Source organism: Palaemon carinicauda, chromosome 20 (assembly GCF_036898095.1).
Source record: "Palaemon carinicauda isolate YSFRI2023 chromosome 20, ASM3689809v2, whole genome shotgun sequence".
Taxonomy (NCBI): Eukaryota; Metazoa; Arthropoda; class Malacostraca; order Decapoda; family Palaemonidae; genus Palaemon; species Palaemon carinicauda.
Genome location: NC_090744.1, coordinates 116,484,202 through 116,500,317, shown reverse-complemented (window position 1 = coordinate 116,500,317; position 16,116 = coordinate 116,484,202). Strand labels below are relative to the sequence as shown.

At 38.3% G+C, this 16,116-nt stretch overlaps 1 protein-coding gene across 1 annotated transcript in view; it reads left to right on the top strand.

Annotated features, from left to right (window-relative positions):
• Positions 1 to 5,440: 5,440 nt before the first annotated feature.
• Roc1a (Regulator of cullins 1a) overlaps positions 5,441 to 16,116 on the top strand; it is a 29,610-nt gene continuing 18,934 nt past the window's right edge. The window contains exon 1 of the mRNA XM_068394474.1: positions 5,441 to 5,571. Coding sequence (XP_068250575.1) covers positions 5,476 to 5,571 — 96 coding nt within the window. The 5' untranslated portion in view covers positions 5,441 to 5,475. The remainder of the gene's footprint in view (positions 5,572 to 16,116) is intronic.

Genomic DNA, 16,116 nt, shown 5'->3' with positions numbered 1-16,116 from the left:
CTAGTTGGGAACATTTCTAAATTGTAAACAATCTAAACGAGTAATTAGAAAGATATATATATCTAAAAAATTATCTATTTATATATTGTAATTTAGATAAAAACTATATTTCAGATTTAAACCCGAAAAAAATAAGAAGAAAAAAAATGATATCTTGCCGTGCATGGCTCCATTGCAAAGTTAAACCTGTTTGTAGGCCTAGTTGGTAACATTTCTAAAATTTAAACAATCTAAACGAGTAATTAGAAAGATATATAGATCTAAAAAATTATCTATTTATCTATTTACATATTGTAATTTAGATAAAAACTAGATTTCCGATTTAAACCAAACAAAATAAGAAGAAAAAAAATGATATCTTGCCGTGCATGGCTCCATTGCAAAGTTAAACCTGTTTGTAGGCCTAGTTGGTAACATTTCTAAAATTTAAACAATCTAAACGAGTAATTAGAAAGATATATATGTCTAAAAAATTATCTATTTATCTATTTACATATTGTAATTTAAATAAAAACTAGATTTCCGATTTAAACAAAAAAAAATAAGAAGAAAAAAAACCATCTTAACATCTATAAATTATAAACAATCTTTAAACAAGTAACTAGAAAGATATATATATCTAAAAAATTATCTATTTATATATTGTAATTTAGATAAAAACTAGATTTCCGATTTAAACCAAAAAAGATAAAAGATAAAAAAAAATGATGTTTTGTCACCGGCACTGCCCAGGAAGGCCATGAGGTCGGTTAGAATAGTAATACTGTGACTCACAAGCTGCTTGTCCGAACCGTTGAACATAACGTTCGCTTTAACCTTCCTTCACGCCCACACACGCCCATCTTCCCCCCGAAAAGGATTCCCCTTAAGGATATCTGAATGCCTAGATTACGGAGAACCTGACAATTTATCAACTGACTTAGCTGCGCAAGTTTGAACTCGGGTCGTTGATCTTGCAACACATTGGATAGGAAAACCCCTTTCTGAGTGAGTTTGTGTATCGCCATGATTAGCAAAACTGTACTAGTCAAGGCCACCCATACTAGGTTGGTTTGCTGTGAGCTATCAGACGAAAATTCCCCCACCTTTACCAACCCGTAGTGGTTAGTGGTGATGAAAACTGACCAAACTCCAGACATGAATAAGGACATGTCTGAGGCCTTTGTCCTGTAGTGGACAAGCAAATTATTGTACATGATTAATTGAGAGAGAGAGAGAGAGAGAGAGAGAGAGAGAGAGAGAGAGAGAGAGAGAGAGAGAGCTGTTGCAACTGACGGTGATTTACGATGCAAGCAAGAAGAGATATTGAATGATTTATGGGCGGAAACTCACTAAAAATTAACGTTGTTATAATGAAGTTGTATGATTTGTGGAGTAATTCTGTATATATATATATATATATATATATATATATATATATATATATATATATATATATATATATATATATATATATATATATATATATCATTGTGTATTAAAGTAGCCATTCCTTCCCCAATTCAAAAGTTCAAACTCGCAGCAAATGTTTTTATGTTGACCAGGCTGACATGAGTCTTTTTATAGTTTATATATGACATATCTGTTTTTGACGTTGTTAATAGTTTATATAGGACATATCTGTTTTGACGCTGTTACTGTTTTTAGAATGATATATTGTTAATTTATTCTCATCATTTATTTATTTCCTTATTTCCTTTCGTCACTGGGTTATTTTTCCCTATTGGAGCCCTTGGGCTTATAGCATCTTGCTTTTCCAACTAGGGTTGTAGCTTGGCTAATGATAATAATAATAATAATAATAATAATAATAATAATAATAATAATAATAATAATACAACCCTAGTTGGAAAAGCAGGATATTATAAACCCATGGAAAAAGAAATAAGATAAAATATTGTACCCGAGTGTACCCTCAAGCAAGAGAACTCTAACCCAAGAGAGTGGAAGAAGACCATGATACAGAGGCTATGGCACTACCCAAGACTAGAGAATAGTGGTTAGATTTTGGAGTATTCTTCTACTAGAAGAGATGCTTGCCATAGCTAATCTATTCTACCCTTACCAAGGGTTAAGTAGCCACTGAACAATTACAGTGGAGCAAAAAACTATAATTTTCATTCAAAATTCCGAATTTTGCAATAAAAAAAATATGACCTAAATATCTGACGATCAACTTTTTAGAAAGGTAGCGAACAATATGGCTTATTATTTGCTCAAAATGCATTTTTTCTGTACCATGGTCTTCCACTGCCTTGAGTTAGAGTTCTCTTGCTTGAGGGTACACTTGGGCACACTATTCTGTCTTAATTCTCTTCCTTTGTTTTGTTAAAGGTTTTATAGTTTATATAGAAAATATTCATTTTAATGTTGCTATTCTTTAAATATTTTAAATTTTTCCTTTCCTCACTGAGCTATTTTCCTTGTTGGCGCCCCTGGGCTTATAGCATCCTACTTTTCCAACTAGAGTTGTAGCTTAGCAAATAATAATAATAATAATAATAATAATAATAATAATAATAATCTCTGCCTCCCTTTCGATCTTCCCCATTTACTTCTTTCTACATTTAAATGTTATTAAACTATAGTAAGAACATTGTTCAGAATCTCGGCTATATCTTTAATGTTATTAATAGAGAAGTGAACTATTGTACTATCCGCAAATAGTTTTAACTTTACTCTTTTTATTTGATCTGATAGATCAATAACATAAGTACAAAACATAATTGTACTCAAATACACTTTCCTTAGTGGCTTGTATGGTGTATAAGAATTTCCAATCCTTGTAAAATACTTTCTGTCATACTACTCACACAAATAGTATTTCAAATACACAAAAGCTTTAACATCAATACTAATAGATCATGAATAGTTTAAGTACTGTATATTTATCTAAAAAGGAACATTAAAATTTAGTAAAATAAATATACTTGAATCCAGTTTTCTATCTTAACTTGTTAATTAAAGACAGTAATTTGTCTTTGCTGTTTATAAAAGAATGAAATACATTCGAAATATTTAAAAAAAAATTCTTAATGTAACGTTCTCAACAAATTAAAAGTACCAAAAACACCTAGAATAAATATGGTTGTATGGTGTATAAGAATATCTAACCCTTGTAAAATACTTTCTGTCATACTACTCACACAAATAGTATTTCAAATACTCAAAAGCTTTATCATCAATACTAAAAGATCATGAATAGTTTAAGTACATTTATTTAAAAAGCAACATTAAAATTTAGTCAAAATATATATATATTTACTCGAATCAAGTTTTCTATCTTAACTTGTTAATTAAAGACAGTAAATTGTCTTTGTTGTTAATAAAATAATGAAATACACTTGAAATATTAAAAGAAAAAAAAATCTTAAGGTAAATTAAAGTACCAAAACACCTAAAATGAATTAAATACTACAAATCTCTTTTTCTAAAGAAAGTTTGATAATTAAAAAAGTAATTTAAATATTATAATAGCAATTGTGAAAGAATAAGTGATTATTATGAAAAGGTAAGATGCAGAACAGATCCAGGTACGAACAAATTGCACATCAATATAAGGCGATAAACAAAGAACAAGCAAAGTGTAAATATTAATTAATTGAAAAAATATAATTCAACTATTAAAAAGGTAATTTAAACACCATAATAGCAATTATAGAAGAATGTACGAACATTATAAAATATAACAAGGAGAACAAACCCTTGAAGGAACAAATTACACCCCAATATAAGGCGGTAAATAAAGAACAAGCAAAGCTTAAATTTCTATAATTAAAATAAAATATAATTTAACTATTAAAAAGGTAATTTAAACACCATAATAGCAATTATTAAAGAATATGAGAACATAATAAAAATATAACAAGGAGAACAAACCCTTGAAGGAACAAATTACACCTCAATATAAGGCGATAAACAAAGAACAAGTAAAGCTTAGATTTATTTCATTAAAAGAAAATATAATCTAACTATTGAAAAGGTAATTTAAACACCATGATAGCAATAATGAAAGAATATGCGAATATTATAAAATATAACAAGCAGAACAAACCCTTGAAGGAACAAATTACACCCCAATATAAGGCGATAAACAAAGAACAAGCAAAGTCTAAATATCAAATAATTAAAAGAAAATATAATCTAACTATTAAAAACGTAATTTAAATACCATAATAGCAATTATAGAAGAATATGTGAACATTATAAAATATAACAAGGAGAACAAACCCTTGAAGGAACAAATTACACCCCAATATAAGGCGGTAAACAAAGAACAAGCAAAGCTTTAAATATAATCTAACTATTAAAAAGGTAATTCAAATACCATAATAACAATTATAGAAGAATATGCGAACATTATAAAATATAACAAGGAGAACAAACCCTTGAAGGAACAAATTACACTTCAATATAAGGCGATAAACAAAGAACAAGGAAGCGTAAATGTTATTTAATTAAAATAAAATATAATCTAGCTATTAAAAATGTAATTTAAACACCATAATAGCAATTATGAAAGAATGTACGAACATTATAAAATATAACAAGGAGAACAAACCCTTGAAGGAACAAATTACACCTCAATATAAGGTGATAAACAAAGAACAAGCAAAGCGTAAATGTTAATTAATTAAAAGAAAATGTAATCTAACTATTTTAAAGGTAATTTAAATACAATGACAGTAATTATAAAAGAATGTACGAATATTATAAAAAGTAACAAGCAGAACAAACCCTTTAAGGAACAAATTACACCTCAATATAAGGCGATAAACAAAGAACAAGCAAAGCTTTAAATATAATCTAACTATTAAAAAGGTAATTTAAACACCATAATAGCAATTATAGAAGAATATACGAATATTATAAAATATAACAAGCAGAACAAACCCTTTAAGGAACAGATTACACCCAAATATAAGGCGATAAACAAAGAACAAGCAAAGCTTAAATTTATTTAATTAAAAGAAAATATAATCTAACTATTGAAAAGGTAATTTAAACACCATAATAGCAATTATGAAAGAATGTACGAATATTATAAAATATAACAAGGAGAACAAACCCTTGAAGGAACAAATTACACCCCAATATAAGGTGATAAACAAAGAACAAGCAAAGTGTAAATATTAATTAATTGAAGAAATATAATTTAACTATTAAAAAGGTAATTTAAACACCATAATAGCAATTATAAAAGAATGTACGAATATTATAAAATATAACAAGGAGAACAAACCCTTGAAGGAACAAATTACACCCCAATATAAGGCGATAAACAAAGAACAAGCAAAGCTTTAAATATAATCTAACTATTAAAAAGGTAATTTAAACACCATAATAACAGTTATAAAAGAATTTATGAATATTATAAAATATAACAAGGAGAACAAACCCTTGAAGGAACAAATTACACCCAAATATAAGGCGATAAACAAAGAACAAGCAAAGTGTAACTTGTGTATTCTAAAAATGTCAGCCATGGAGGTGGATCCTCAGGAAGAAGAGGTCGAAGTGCCTTCTTCAAGCACTTCTAAAGCCGACAAGAAGAGATTTGAAGTCAAGAAGGTAATTATAAACTATTGATAAACCATTGATAAACCTGTTTTATGTTTCTTTTGATAAATTAATTGAATACGAGACTCGGAATTATACGAGTCCCGTGTGCATGTTTATCATAATGTGATCTTCGCAGTTTCATTTGATCATTTTTAGTTATATCTTTTGTTTAGTTTAAGGTGGCCTTATGCCAGCATGTACTTCTATTCATGAGGTAATTATAAACCATTGATAAACCAATTTTATGTTTCTTTTGATAAATTAATTGAATACGAGACCCGGAATTCTACGAGTCCCGTGGTCATGTTTATCATAATGTGATCTTCAGTTTCATTTGATCATTTTTTAGTTATATCTTTGTTTAGTTTAAGGTGGCCTTATGCCAGCACGTATAAACCATTGATAAACCAGTTTTATGTTTCTTTTGATAGATTAATTGAATACGAGACTCTGAATTCTACGAGTCCCGTGGGCATGTTTATCATAATGTGATCTTCACAGTTTTTGATCATTTTTTAGTTATATCTTTGTTTAGTTTAAGGTGGCCTTATGCCAGAACATACTTCTATTTATGGTGATTCTTTTAGTAGGTAAATTTACGTAGCCTGAGTATTATGGTGTAAAAAAAATCAATAATTTCGGAAAAATTTATCAATTACTCGCTCGTAAAAAATGAATTGAAGACGGTAACTTAGAAACTAATTTTCAAATTATAAAGACGTATTTTAATTTTGATGCTCCATTATCTAATTTATATTGTCTAGGCTGATTAGGGAGCTGTTACTATCACTATAAAATTGTCCCTGATAAGACATGGTGGAGCCTTTGTAGGGTGACGGCCAGATCCCGTAGAAAACGGGAATATTCTGAACTGTGGCCGTCGTTCTATAAACGATTTTGACGGGAGAAGCTAACTTAAAATACCCACCTAACCTATGCTAAAAACCGTATCCTTACTCAGGAGGGCTGCGCCCCCCGGACCCCCCCCCCCCCTTACACAACAGTTTCCTTACCTACGAGTACGACGGGAGAAGCTAACTTAAAAAACCCACCTAACCTATGCTAAAAGCCGAGTCCTTACTCAGGGGGGCTGCGCCCCCCCGGACCGCCCCTTACACAACATATTTAAGATCCGTAGACCATTTCCAAAGGTTTTTATTCTGTGCAAGATAACAGTCGGAGCGATAATAAGCAAATTAGGACGCTTGGCCGTAGCGCTACAAACTACCCGATATGATAGATATTTAGGTATGTACAGTATTATATATTATAAAGACTCCGTAAAGTTGTAGGATGCAACAGTAACCTTTAAATAGAGAATGAGACTGTTATTGGGTGTATTTTATGTCATTTCAAATGTTTCTTATGACAATAACCTGTGGAAACCCAGAATTTTAAAATTACGATGTATCGAATACCCTAAGTATGCGGTTTTTCTAGTTATCGTCATTAGATACGTTCAAAACACTGGAGCCTTTGTAGTTGATTGGGACAGACTAGGTTTAAAATCTATAACTGAAAAATTGCATTTTAAAAGGGAAAAAAACATTAGAACATCACCTAACCTAACCTAACAGGTGTATCCTTGCCTACAAGGGAGCTACGCCCCTGTGCGACACCCTTTAGATCGCCTTTTCTAAGCTTACCGTAAGACTGCAGCGTCAATGACTTCCGATGTCAGGATGCCAGTGAATTCCAAATCAATCAGAGGTAGTAGGTTGGCCTGGGCACCAGCCGCCCATTGAGATACTACCGTAAGAGAGTTATGGGATCCTTTGACTGGCCAGACAGTACTACATTGGATCCTTCTCTCTGGATATGGTTCTTTCCCTCTGCCTACACATACACCGAATAGTCTGGCCTATTCTTTAAAGATTCTCCTCTGTCCTCATACACCTAACAACACTGAGATTACCAAACAATTCTTCTTCACCCAAGGGGTTAACTACTGCACTGCAAATGGTCAGTAGCTACTTTCCTCTTGGTAAGGGTAGAAGACACACTTTAACTATGGTAAGCAGCTCTGCCATAGCCTCTGTACCATGGTCTTCCACTGTCTTGGGTTAGAGTTCTCTTGCTTGAGGGTACACTCGGGCACACTATTCTTTCTAATTTCTCTTCCTCTTGTTTTGTTAAATTTTTTATAATTTATATAAGAATTATTTATTTCAATGTTGTTACTGTCCTTAAAATATTTTAATTTTCCTTGTTTCCTTTCCTCACTGGGCTATTTTCCCTGTTGGGGCCCCTGGGCTTATAGCATTCTGCTTTTCCAACTAGGGTTGTAGCTTAGCAATTAATAATAATAATAATTATACAGTAATAATAATACCGCAAGACTTGTCTCAATCCTGTGTTTGCTACCCAATCGACTTCGCTCTTGGTAAAGTAACACTAAATCGTGTTATACTAGCTTTTGACATCCTATGTGGGGCTAAAATAAACAACATTTTCCCCATAAAGAAAATTGATATGACAATTAGTAAGAAATTGTACGCTTGTCGCAAACAACTACATACTGTACACCCTGAAAAACTTTGTGCCAGGTATTTAAAATCTTCAAAACATTGGAACCTTTGTAGAACGACAGGATTTAGCTACGCACAGGAAACGCGAATTATCCATCCCATTTTCTTAGGAATATTTTGTAGATATTGTACAACAAAGTGTATTTACATATACTGTATGTTAGATCTACATATTATCACTATTAGTTCAACTATTGGTCTTTGCTCCTCTGTTCAGGAAAGTGGTATATACAGTATTGCACTTTGTTAGTCACATGGCAAAGTATTTTGGCATTATTTTGATTATCTAATTAATAACTTATGCCAATTGGTCTTTGCTACACTGTGGCTTGCTTCGCTTGCTTATTAGCATACATCCCCGGGCTTCAGTACTCTGTACTAGTAGGCGTAAAATGTTGCACTGTCGTAGGCGAGTATTTTGGCATCGTTTAAACGTAGACTTTAATTCTATTCCTCATTTTCTGACTAAATTAATCATTATTTATAGGATAACTGCAATAAGGGCTTAATTACACTGTATATTCCGATATTGAAAACACACAAACATGAAAAATAGTGGAATTGCAACAGCCGTATGAAGAAGAAAAGAAGAAGATAATAGGAAACGTGCTGTTCAAGAAAGAAGGAATAGAGAAAAGAAAAAAATATATCTATCAAATGTGGAAAAAAAGAGAAGAAAATAAAAGAATTAGAATAAAGAAGAAAACCAAGGAGGTGCCGATGGAAAGGCGAATCCCTCCGCCCAACAACGTAAACGTAAACATGAGGCTATGAATGTAAAATGTTATGATCTAGACTCTGTTTAAACACGTATTTTGCAACAAAAGCACTAACATATATTTGATTTTAGACCTGGGTTCTGTTTCTGATTATCAGAATAAATACATTGAACATATGTTTTTCAATATTAAACTTAGCCGGTGATTATATAAGCTGCAGCTCTGCTGCTCGACAGAAAACTCTACGTTCAAAATCCGCCAGCGATCGCTATGCAGGTAGGGGGTGTACTTCAACAGCGCCATCTGTCGTGCAGGTACTCAGTACTCAATGTGAACACAGAACTCAATTTTCTCTCTGTCGTGCCACCGGCAAGACCTACTAAATTCGCTGTTGCTAACTGGATTGGTTTTCACATCTTTTTGGTGAAGTACACATTTCTAGTTTTGAGCTTTCGCTTTGCAGGCTTTATCTTCAATACATCCTTGCATTCTTTTGTTGATATCGGATTATTTGTTGACGACTTTGGATAGTTTTTGAATTCCCCTTTGACTAATTCAAAATGGCTGACCCTTCTCAAGTCCCTAAATTCAGGAAGTGTAATGCTAGGGACTGTTCTAGGCGTCTTCCGAAGGCCTCTATCGATCCTCACACCGTTTGTTCCAATTGTCGGGATAAAACCTGTCAATTGGAAGATCGATGTGAGGAATGCGTTGGGCTTTCGGAATTCGATTTTATCGAATTCCAGAAATATACACGTAGGCTTGAAGTTTCCTCTCCTCATGCCCCACAACCTATTCCTTCCCCTGTAGTGGTTGCTCCTGATCCCCCTTCTAGCACTCAACAACCTTCGATGGCAGATATGATGCGTGCCATCCAGGCTCTGGGTGAGAGAGTCGAGTCCTTGGTTAGTGACCGTAACCAGCTCATGGCAGACGTCAAGGAGCTGAAGTGTAAGAGTGCAGTGGGTAGTGACAAAGTGAGTGGTAGTGTTGTGGATAGTGTTGTGGATAGTGTTGCGCTTGAGGGTTCGTCTGTTCGTGCCTGTCGTCCTCCCAGTCCGGGACCTCTTGCAAGCTCCCAAGCCCAGGGGAGAAGCAATGTCGTACGACCAAAGGGTTCGAGAGGCTTTAATCAGCGAACAGACGTTCCCTCCGTGGTTTCGGGCATATCTACCCAAGATCGCCCCACCCACACAAAGACGAGAGAGCCCATTTATTCCTCGTCTGCGGAAGAGGTGTCTCGTAAGATACCATGGACCAAGGTCTCGCGGCCTCTTAAGCGCAAGTCGGTCCCTTCCGCGCAAGTCCAACGGCCCAGTTGTAGCCACTGGGTCAGTTCGGACTCGCTGCAGTCTTCCGACGACTGCTCACCTCCTAAGAGAGGCAAAGCGGTACCGCATCAGGCAGTAACACCGTCTGTTGCCGCACCTGCTCCTGTAGACCCTAAGTGGTCTTTGCTGCAGACCATGCAGTCTCAGTTAACGTCATTGATGCAGGACTTTCGTGCGGAGAAGGTTGACACTGCACCAACCTCTAGCCTACAACCACCCACGGTTGTGCGTCCAGTGGACGCTGAGGCGACCTTCTGCCGCACTCCAGCTGAGAGAGTCCCGCCACCAGTGCGTTCCAGTGTACCCTGCCAGCCGCATGTTGACGTTCAGCCTCCTCTACTCGCCCACATCAGACTAGACAGTCTGGAGTAGACGCTTTGCGTCCCCGCGCTGCTATGGTTGTTGCCAGTTCTCAGACTGGGCAACAGTTCCATGACGTTGCGTCCGGTTCAGTCACGCGTGCACCAGTGCTGCCGGACTCAGCTGACCAGCCGATTCCTACTCCTTTGCCGCTTCCTCCTCAATTCTCAGATGATGGACTCTCTGATGATGACGACGCTGCACACATTGACGACCCACATACGGACATTGACGAACCCAAGACCGCACAACCCTCTTTGGACTTCAGAAAAGTTCTTGCTCTGTTCAGAGAGTTGTATCCTGATCAGTTTGTGTCTGCGGCTCCACGCTCTCCTCCGTCAGAGTTTGCTTTAGGCACGCAGTCATCCGCGCCTGCCTTTACGAAACTCGTCCTCGCCCGCTCGTCCAAGAGAGCTTTACGAGTTTTAGGAGATTGGATGCAGTCCAAAAAGAACCTAGGGAAGACAGCATTTACGTTTCCCCCTGCGAGACTCTCGTCCAGATCGAGCGTCTGGTATGCCACGGGAGAAGTTCTCGGCTTTGGAGTTCCTGCCTCTGCCCAGGGCGACTTCTCAAGTCTAGTAGACTCTCCCCGCAGGCTAGCCATGAGACGCTCTAAGATCTGTTGGTCTCCTTCAGACCTAGACCATCTGTTGAAAGGAGTGTTTAGAGCCTTCGAGGTCTTTAACTTTTTGGACTGGTGTCTGGGAGCTTTGAGCAGGAAGAGTTCCCCGTCTGACAAGGAATCTTCCTTGCTCATAATGTCCTGCATGGACAAGGCCATACGTGACGGATCCAGTGAGCTTGCGGCTTCGTTCGTTTACGGGGTCCTCAAGAAACGGGAGAACCTTTGCTCTTTCCTGTCATCTGGGGTTACACCGTGTCAGAGATCGGAACTTCTTTTTGCTCCTCTCTCAAAGTGCCTTTTCCCTGAGGACTTGATAAAGGAGATTGGTGCCTCCTTGATTCAAAAGGACACTTATGACCTGGTTGCGTCCTCTGCCCGCAAAGCCACCCCTTTGCCTACCTTGTCAAGACCCAGGATGGACACTCCAGCGTCCAGATTCATTCCGCCCTTTCGTGGCAGAGCCTCCAGCAGAGGAGGTGCTCGTGCCGAAGGGAGACGTGGGAAGAAGAAAGGTACCAAGTCCTTTAAAGGCAGGGTCTGACTGCCACCTTCTTCAGACAGCAGTGGGAGCCAGACTCAAGAACTTCTGGCAGACCTGGGAGAAACGAGGCGCAGATGCACAATCTGTGAAGTTGCTCAGAGAAGGGTACAAGATCCCGTTTGTACGCAAACCCCCTCTAGCAACGTCTCCCATCGATCTCTCTCCCAGGTACAGAGAGGAAGACAAGAGACGAGCTTTGAAGCAGGAAGTGTCTCTCTTACTAGAAAAGGAAGCGGTAGTCAAAGTCCGGGACCATCAATCCCCGGGCTTCTACAACCGTCTCTTCTTAGTGGTAAAGAAGACAGGAGGGTGGAGGCCGGTGCTAGACGTCAGTGCGCTGAATGTCTTTGTCACAAAGCAGATGTTCGCCATGGAGACCACAAAGTCCGTTCTAGCAGCGGTCAGGAAGGAAGACTGGATGGTCTCTTTAGACCTAAGGGACGCATACTTTCACGTCCCCATCCACCCAGAATCCCAACCTTTTCTGAGATTCGTTTACGAAAAGGTTGTCTACCAATTTCAAGCCCTGTGCTTTGGCCTAAGCACGGCTCCTCTTGTGTTTACGAGGCTGATGAGGAATATTGCCAAATTCCTGCATTTAGCGGATATCAGAGCCTCCCTCTATTTGGACGACTGGCTTCTAAGAGCTTCTTCCAGTCGTCGCTGTCTGGAGAATCTAAAGTGGACTCTAGATCTGATCAAGGAATTGGGTCTCCTGGTCAATATGGAAAAGTCCCAACTGGTCCCATCCCAAACTATTGTGTATTTAGGGATGGAGATTCACAGTCAAGCTTTTCGGGCTTTTCCGTCGGCCCCCAGAACAAGTCAAGCCCAGATATGCATCCAGAACATGCTAAAGAAGGAACGATGTTCAGTCAGACAGTGGATGAGTCTGATAGGGACGCTTTCATCCCTGGAACAGTTCGTTCCGTTAGGGAGACTACACCTCCGTCCCCTTCAATTTCACCTAGCTGTTTACTGGAAAAAGGACAAGACGCTAGAAGCGGTCTTGATCCCCATTTCCGAGAAGATGAAGTCGTCCCTGACTTGGTGGAAGGACAGTATCAACCTCAGAGAGGGTCTGCCACTGGCTTTTCAGACCCCCAACCAGGTTCTCTTCTCGGACGCATCGGACACGGGCTGGGGTGCGACATTAGACGGTCGGGAATGCTCGGGAACTTGGAACTCGAATCAAAGAACGTTACATATCAACTGCAAGGAGCTACTGGCAGTTCATCTGGCCTTGAAAAGCTTCAAGTCCCTCCTTCAAGGCAAAGTGGTGGAGGTGAACTCGGACAACACCACGGCCTTGGCGTACATCTCCAAGCAAGGAGGGACCCATTCTATGACGTTGTACGAGATCGCAAGGGACCTCCTCACCTGGTCAAGAGATCTAAACCTTTCTCTAGTAACGAGGTTCATCCAAGGCAACTTGAATGTCATGGCAGATTGCCTCAGTCGGAGGGGTCAAATCATTCCAACAGAATGGACCCTACACAAGGATGTGTGCAAGAGACTGTGGGCCACATGGGGCCAGCCGACCATAGATCTCTTCGCAACCTCGATGACCAAGAGGCTCCCATTATATTGCTCACCAATCCCGGACCCAGCAGCAGTTCATATAGATGCCTTTCTACTGGATTGGTCACATCTGGACCTTTATGCATTCCCCCCGTTCAAGATTGTCAACAAGGTACTGCAGAAGTTCGCCTCTCACGAAGGGACAAGGTTGACGTTAGTTGCTCCCCTCTGGCCCGCGAGAGAATGGTTCACCGAGGTACTTCAATGGCTGGTGGACGTTCCCAGAACTCTTCCTCTAAGAGTGGACCTTCTACGTCGGCCACACGTAAAGAAGGTACACCCAGGCCTCCACGCTCTTCGTCTGACTGCCTTCAGACTATCGAAAGACTCTCTAGAGCTAGAGGCTTTTCGAAGGAGGCAGCCAGGGCCATTGCTAGAGCAAGGAGGACATCCACTCTTAGAGTCTACCAGTCGAAGTGGGAAGTCTTCCGAAACTGGTGCAAGTCAGTATCAGTATCCTCGACCAGTACCTCTGTAACCCAAATAGCTAACTTCCTACTATACCTGAGGAAAGAAAGATCTCTTTCAGCTCCCACTATCAAAGGTTACAGAAGCATGTTGGCATCAGTCTTCCGTCACAGAGGCTTAGATCTTTCCAACAACAAAGATCTACAGGACCTCCTTAAGTCTTTTGAGACCACGAAGGAGCGTCGTTTGGCTACACCTGGTTGGAATTTAGACGTGGTACTAAGATTCCTTATGTCAGAAAGGTTCGAGCCACTACAATCAGCCTCCTTTAAAGATCTTACTTTAAAGACTCTTTTCCTGGTTTGCTTAGCCACAGCTAAAAGAGTCAGTGAGATTCACGCCTTCAGCAGGAACATCGGATTTTCATCTGAAACGGCTACATGTTCTTTACAGCTTGGTTTTCTAGCCAAAAACGAGCTACCTTCTCGTCCTTGGCCGAAATCGTTCGATATTCCAAGCCTTTCTAATATGGTTGGAAATGAACTAGAAAGAGTCTTATGCCCTGTTAGAGCTCTTAAGTTCTATTTAAGACGAACTAAACCTTTACGAGGACAGTCATAAGCTTTATGGTGTTCTATTAAGAAACCTGCTTTGCCTATGTCAAAGAATGCAGTATCCTATTATATCAGACTGTTGATACTAGAAGCTCATTCCCATCTGAGTGAGGAAGACCAAGCTTTGCTGAAGGTAAGGACGCATGAAGTTAGAGCTGTCGCAACTTCAGTGGCCTTTAAACAAAACAGATCTCTGCAGAGTATAATGGACGCAACCTATTGGAGAAGCAAGTCAGTGTTCGCGTCTTTTTACCTTAAAGATGTCCAGTCTCTTTACGAGAACTGCTACACCCTGGGACCATTCGTAGCAGCGAGTGCAGTAGTGGGTGAGGGCTCAACCACTACATTCCCCTAATTCCATAACCTTTTTAAATCTTTCTCTTGAAATGTTTTTTATTGTTGTTTTGGGTTGTCCGGAAGGCTAAGAAGCCTTTCGCATCCTGGTTGATTTGGCGGGTGGTCAAATTCTTTTCTTGAGAAGCGCCTAGATTAGAGGTTTTGATGAGGTCCTGTAGTATGGGTTGCAACCCTTTATACTTCAGCTCCTAGGAGTCGCTCAGCATCCTAAGAGGATCGCGAGGCTCAGTAAGGAAGACGTACTTAAAAAGGCAGAGTAATTGTTCAAGTCGACTTCCTTACCAGGTACTTATTTATTTTGTTTGTTATTTTGAATAACTGCTAAAATGAAATACAAAATCCTTAGCTCATAATAATGTAAACAATTAATGCTGGTCTCTACCCACCCCCCTGGGTGTGAATCAGCTTATATAATCACCGGCTAAGTTTAATATTGAAAAATGTTATTTTTATAATAAAATAAATTTTTTAATATACTTACCCGGTGATTATATATTAAAGGACCCTCCCTTCCTCCCCAATAGAGACCCAGTGGACCGAGGAGAAAATTGAGTTGTGTTTACATTGAGTACTGAGTACCTGCACGACAGATGGCGCTGTTGAAGTACACCCCCTACCTGCATAGCGATCGCTGGCGGATTTTGAACGTAGAGTTTTCTGTCGAGTAGCAGAGCTGCAGCTTATATAATCACCGGGTAAGTATATTCAAAAATTTATTTTATTATAAAAATAACATTTCTCCCCAAAACTAACAGTATTCATGCCACCGAAGCAAGGTCATTATTATATTACACAGTGTATAGCAGCCACTGAAATAAGGGCATTATTACATTATGGAGTTTATCCTAATATTGGAAACACACAACCAAAAAGTTATAGAAGGAAAATTTTTGGACTATTGTTCCAACCAACAATTTACGACAGAAGTACAGTACTATTGTTCAAACCAATAATTTACGACAGAAGTACTGTAGTGTTACGATCTTGGAATTTTTGCAGGTTCTTTCAATTTTAAACCAAAAGAATTTGACAACGGCAATTGAATTATGGAAAATGGAATAATAAAATAAACACAAAAGTACAACACATTTATACACAAACTTATTTACACAGAAAATCCATGTTCTTTTCCTTTCCTTTCATTCACTAACGTTAATTCAAGGTATTAATAAATAGGGAGCACGGGCTGGACAATACAATAGGGCAATTTTACCTGCCATTCTTACTCTCCTCCTGGTAGGTATGAACAAGGCATCTTAGGTTATGTTAAGGGGTAACCTTAGGTTAGGTTGTATCCCTGTGTTTTATTCCAGCTGTTACCAAGTTGTGGAATGATCTTCCTAATCGGGTAGTTGAATCAGTAGAACTTCAAAAGTTCAAAGTGGGAGCAAATGTTTTTTATGTTGACCAGGCTGACATGAGTCTTTTTATAGTTTATATATGACATCTTTCTTTGACGTTGTTAATAGTTTATATAGGACATATCT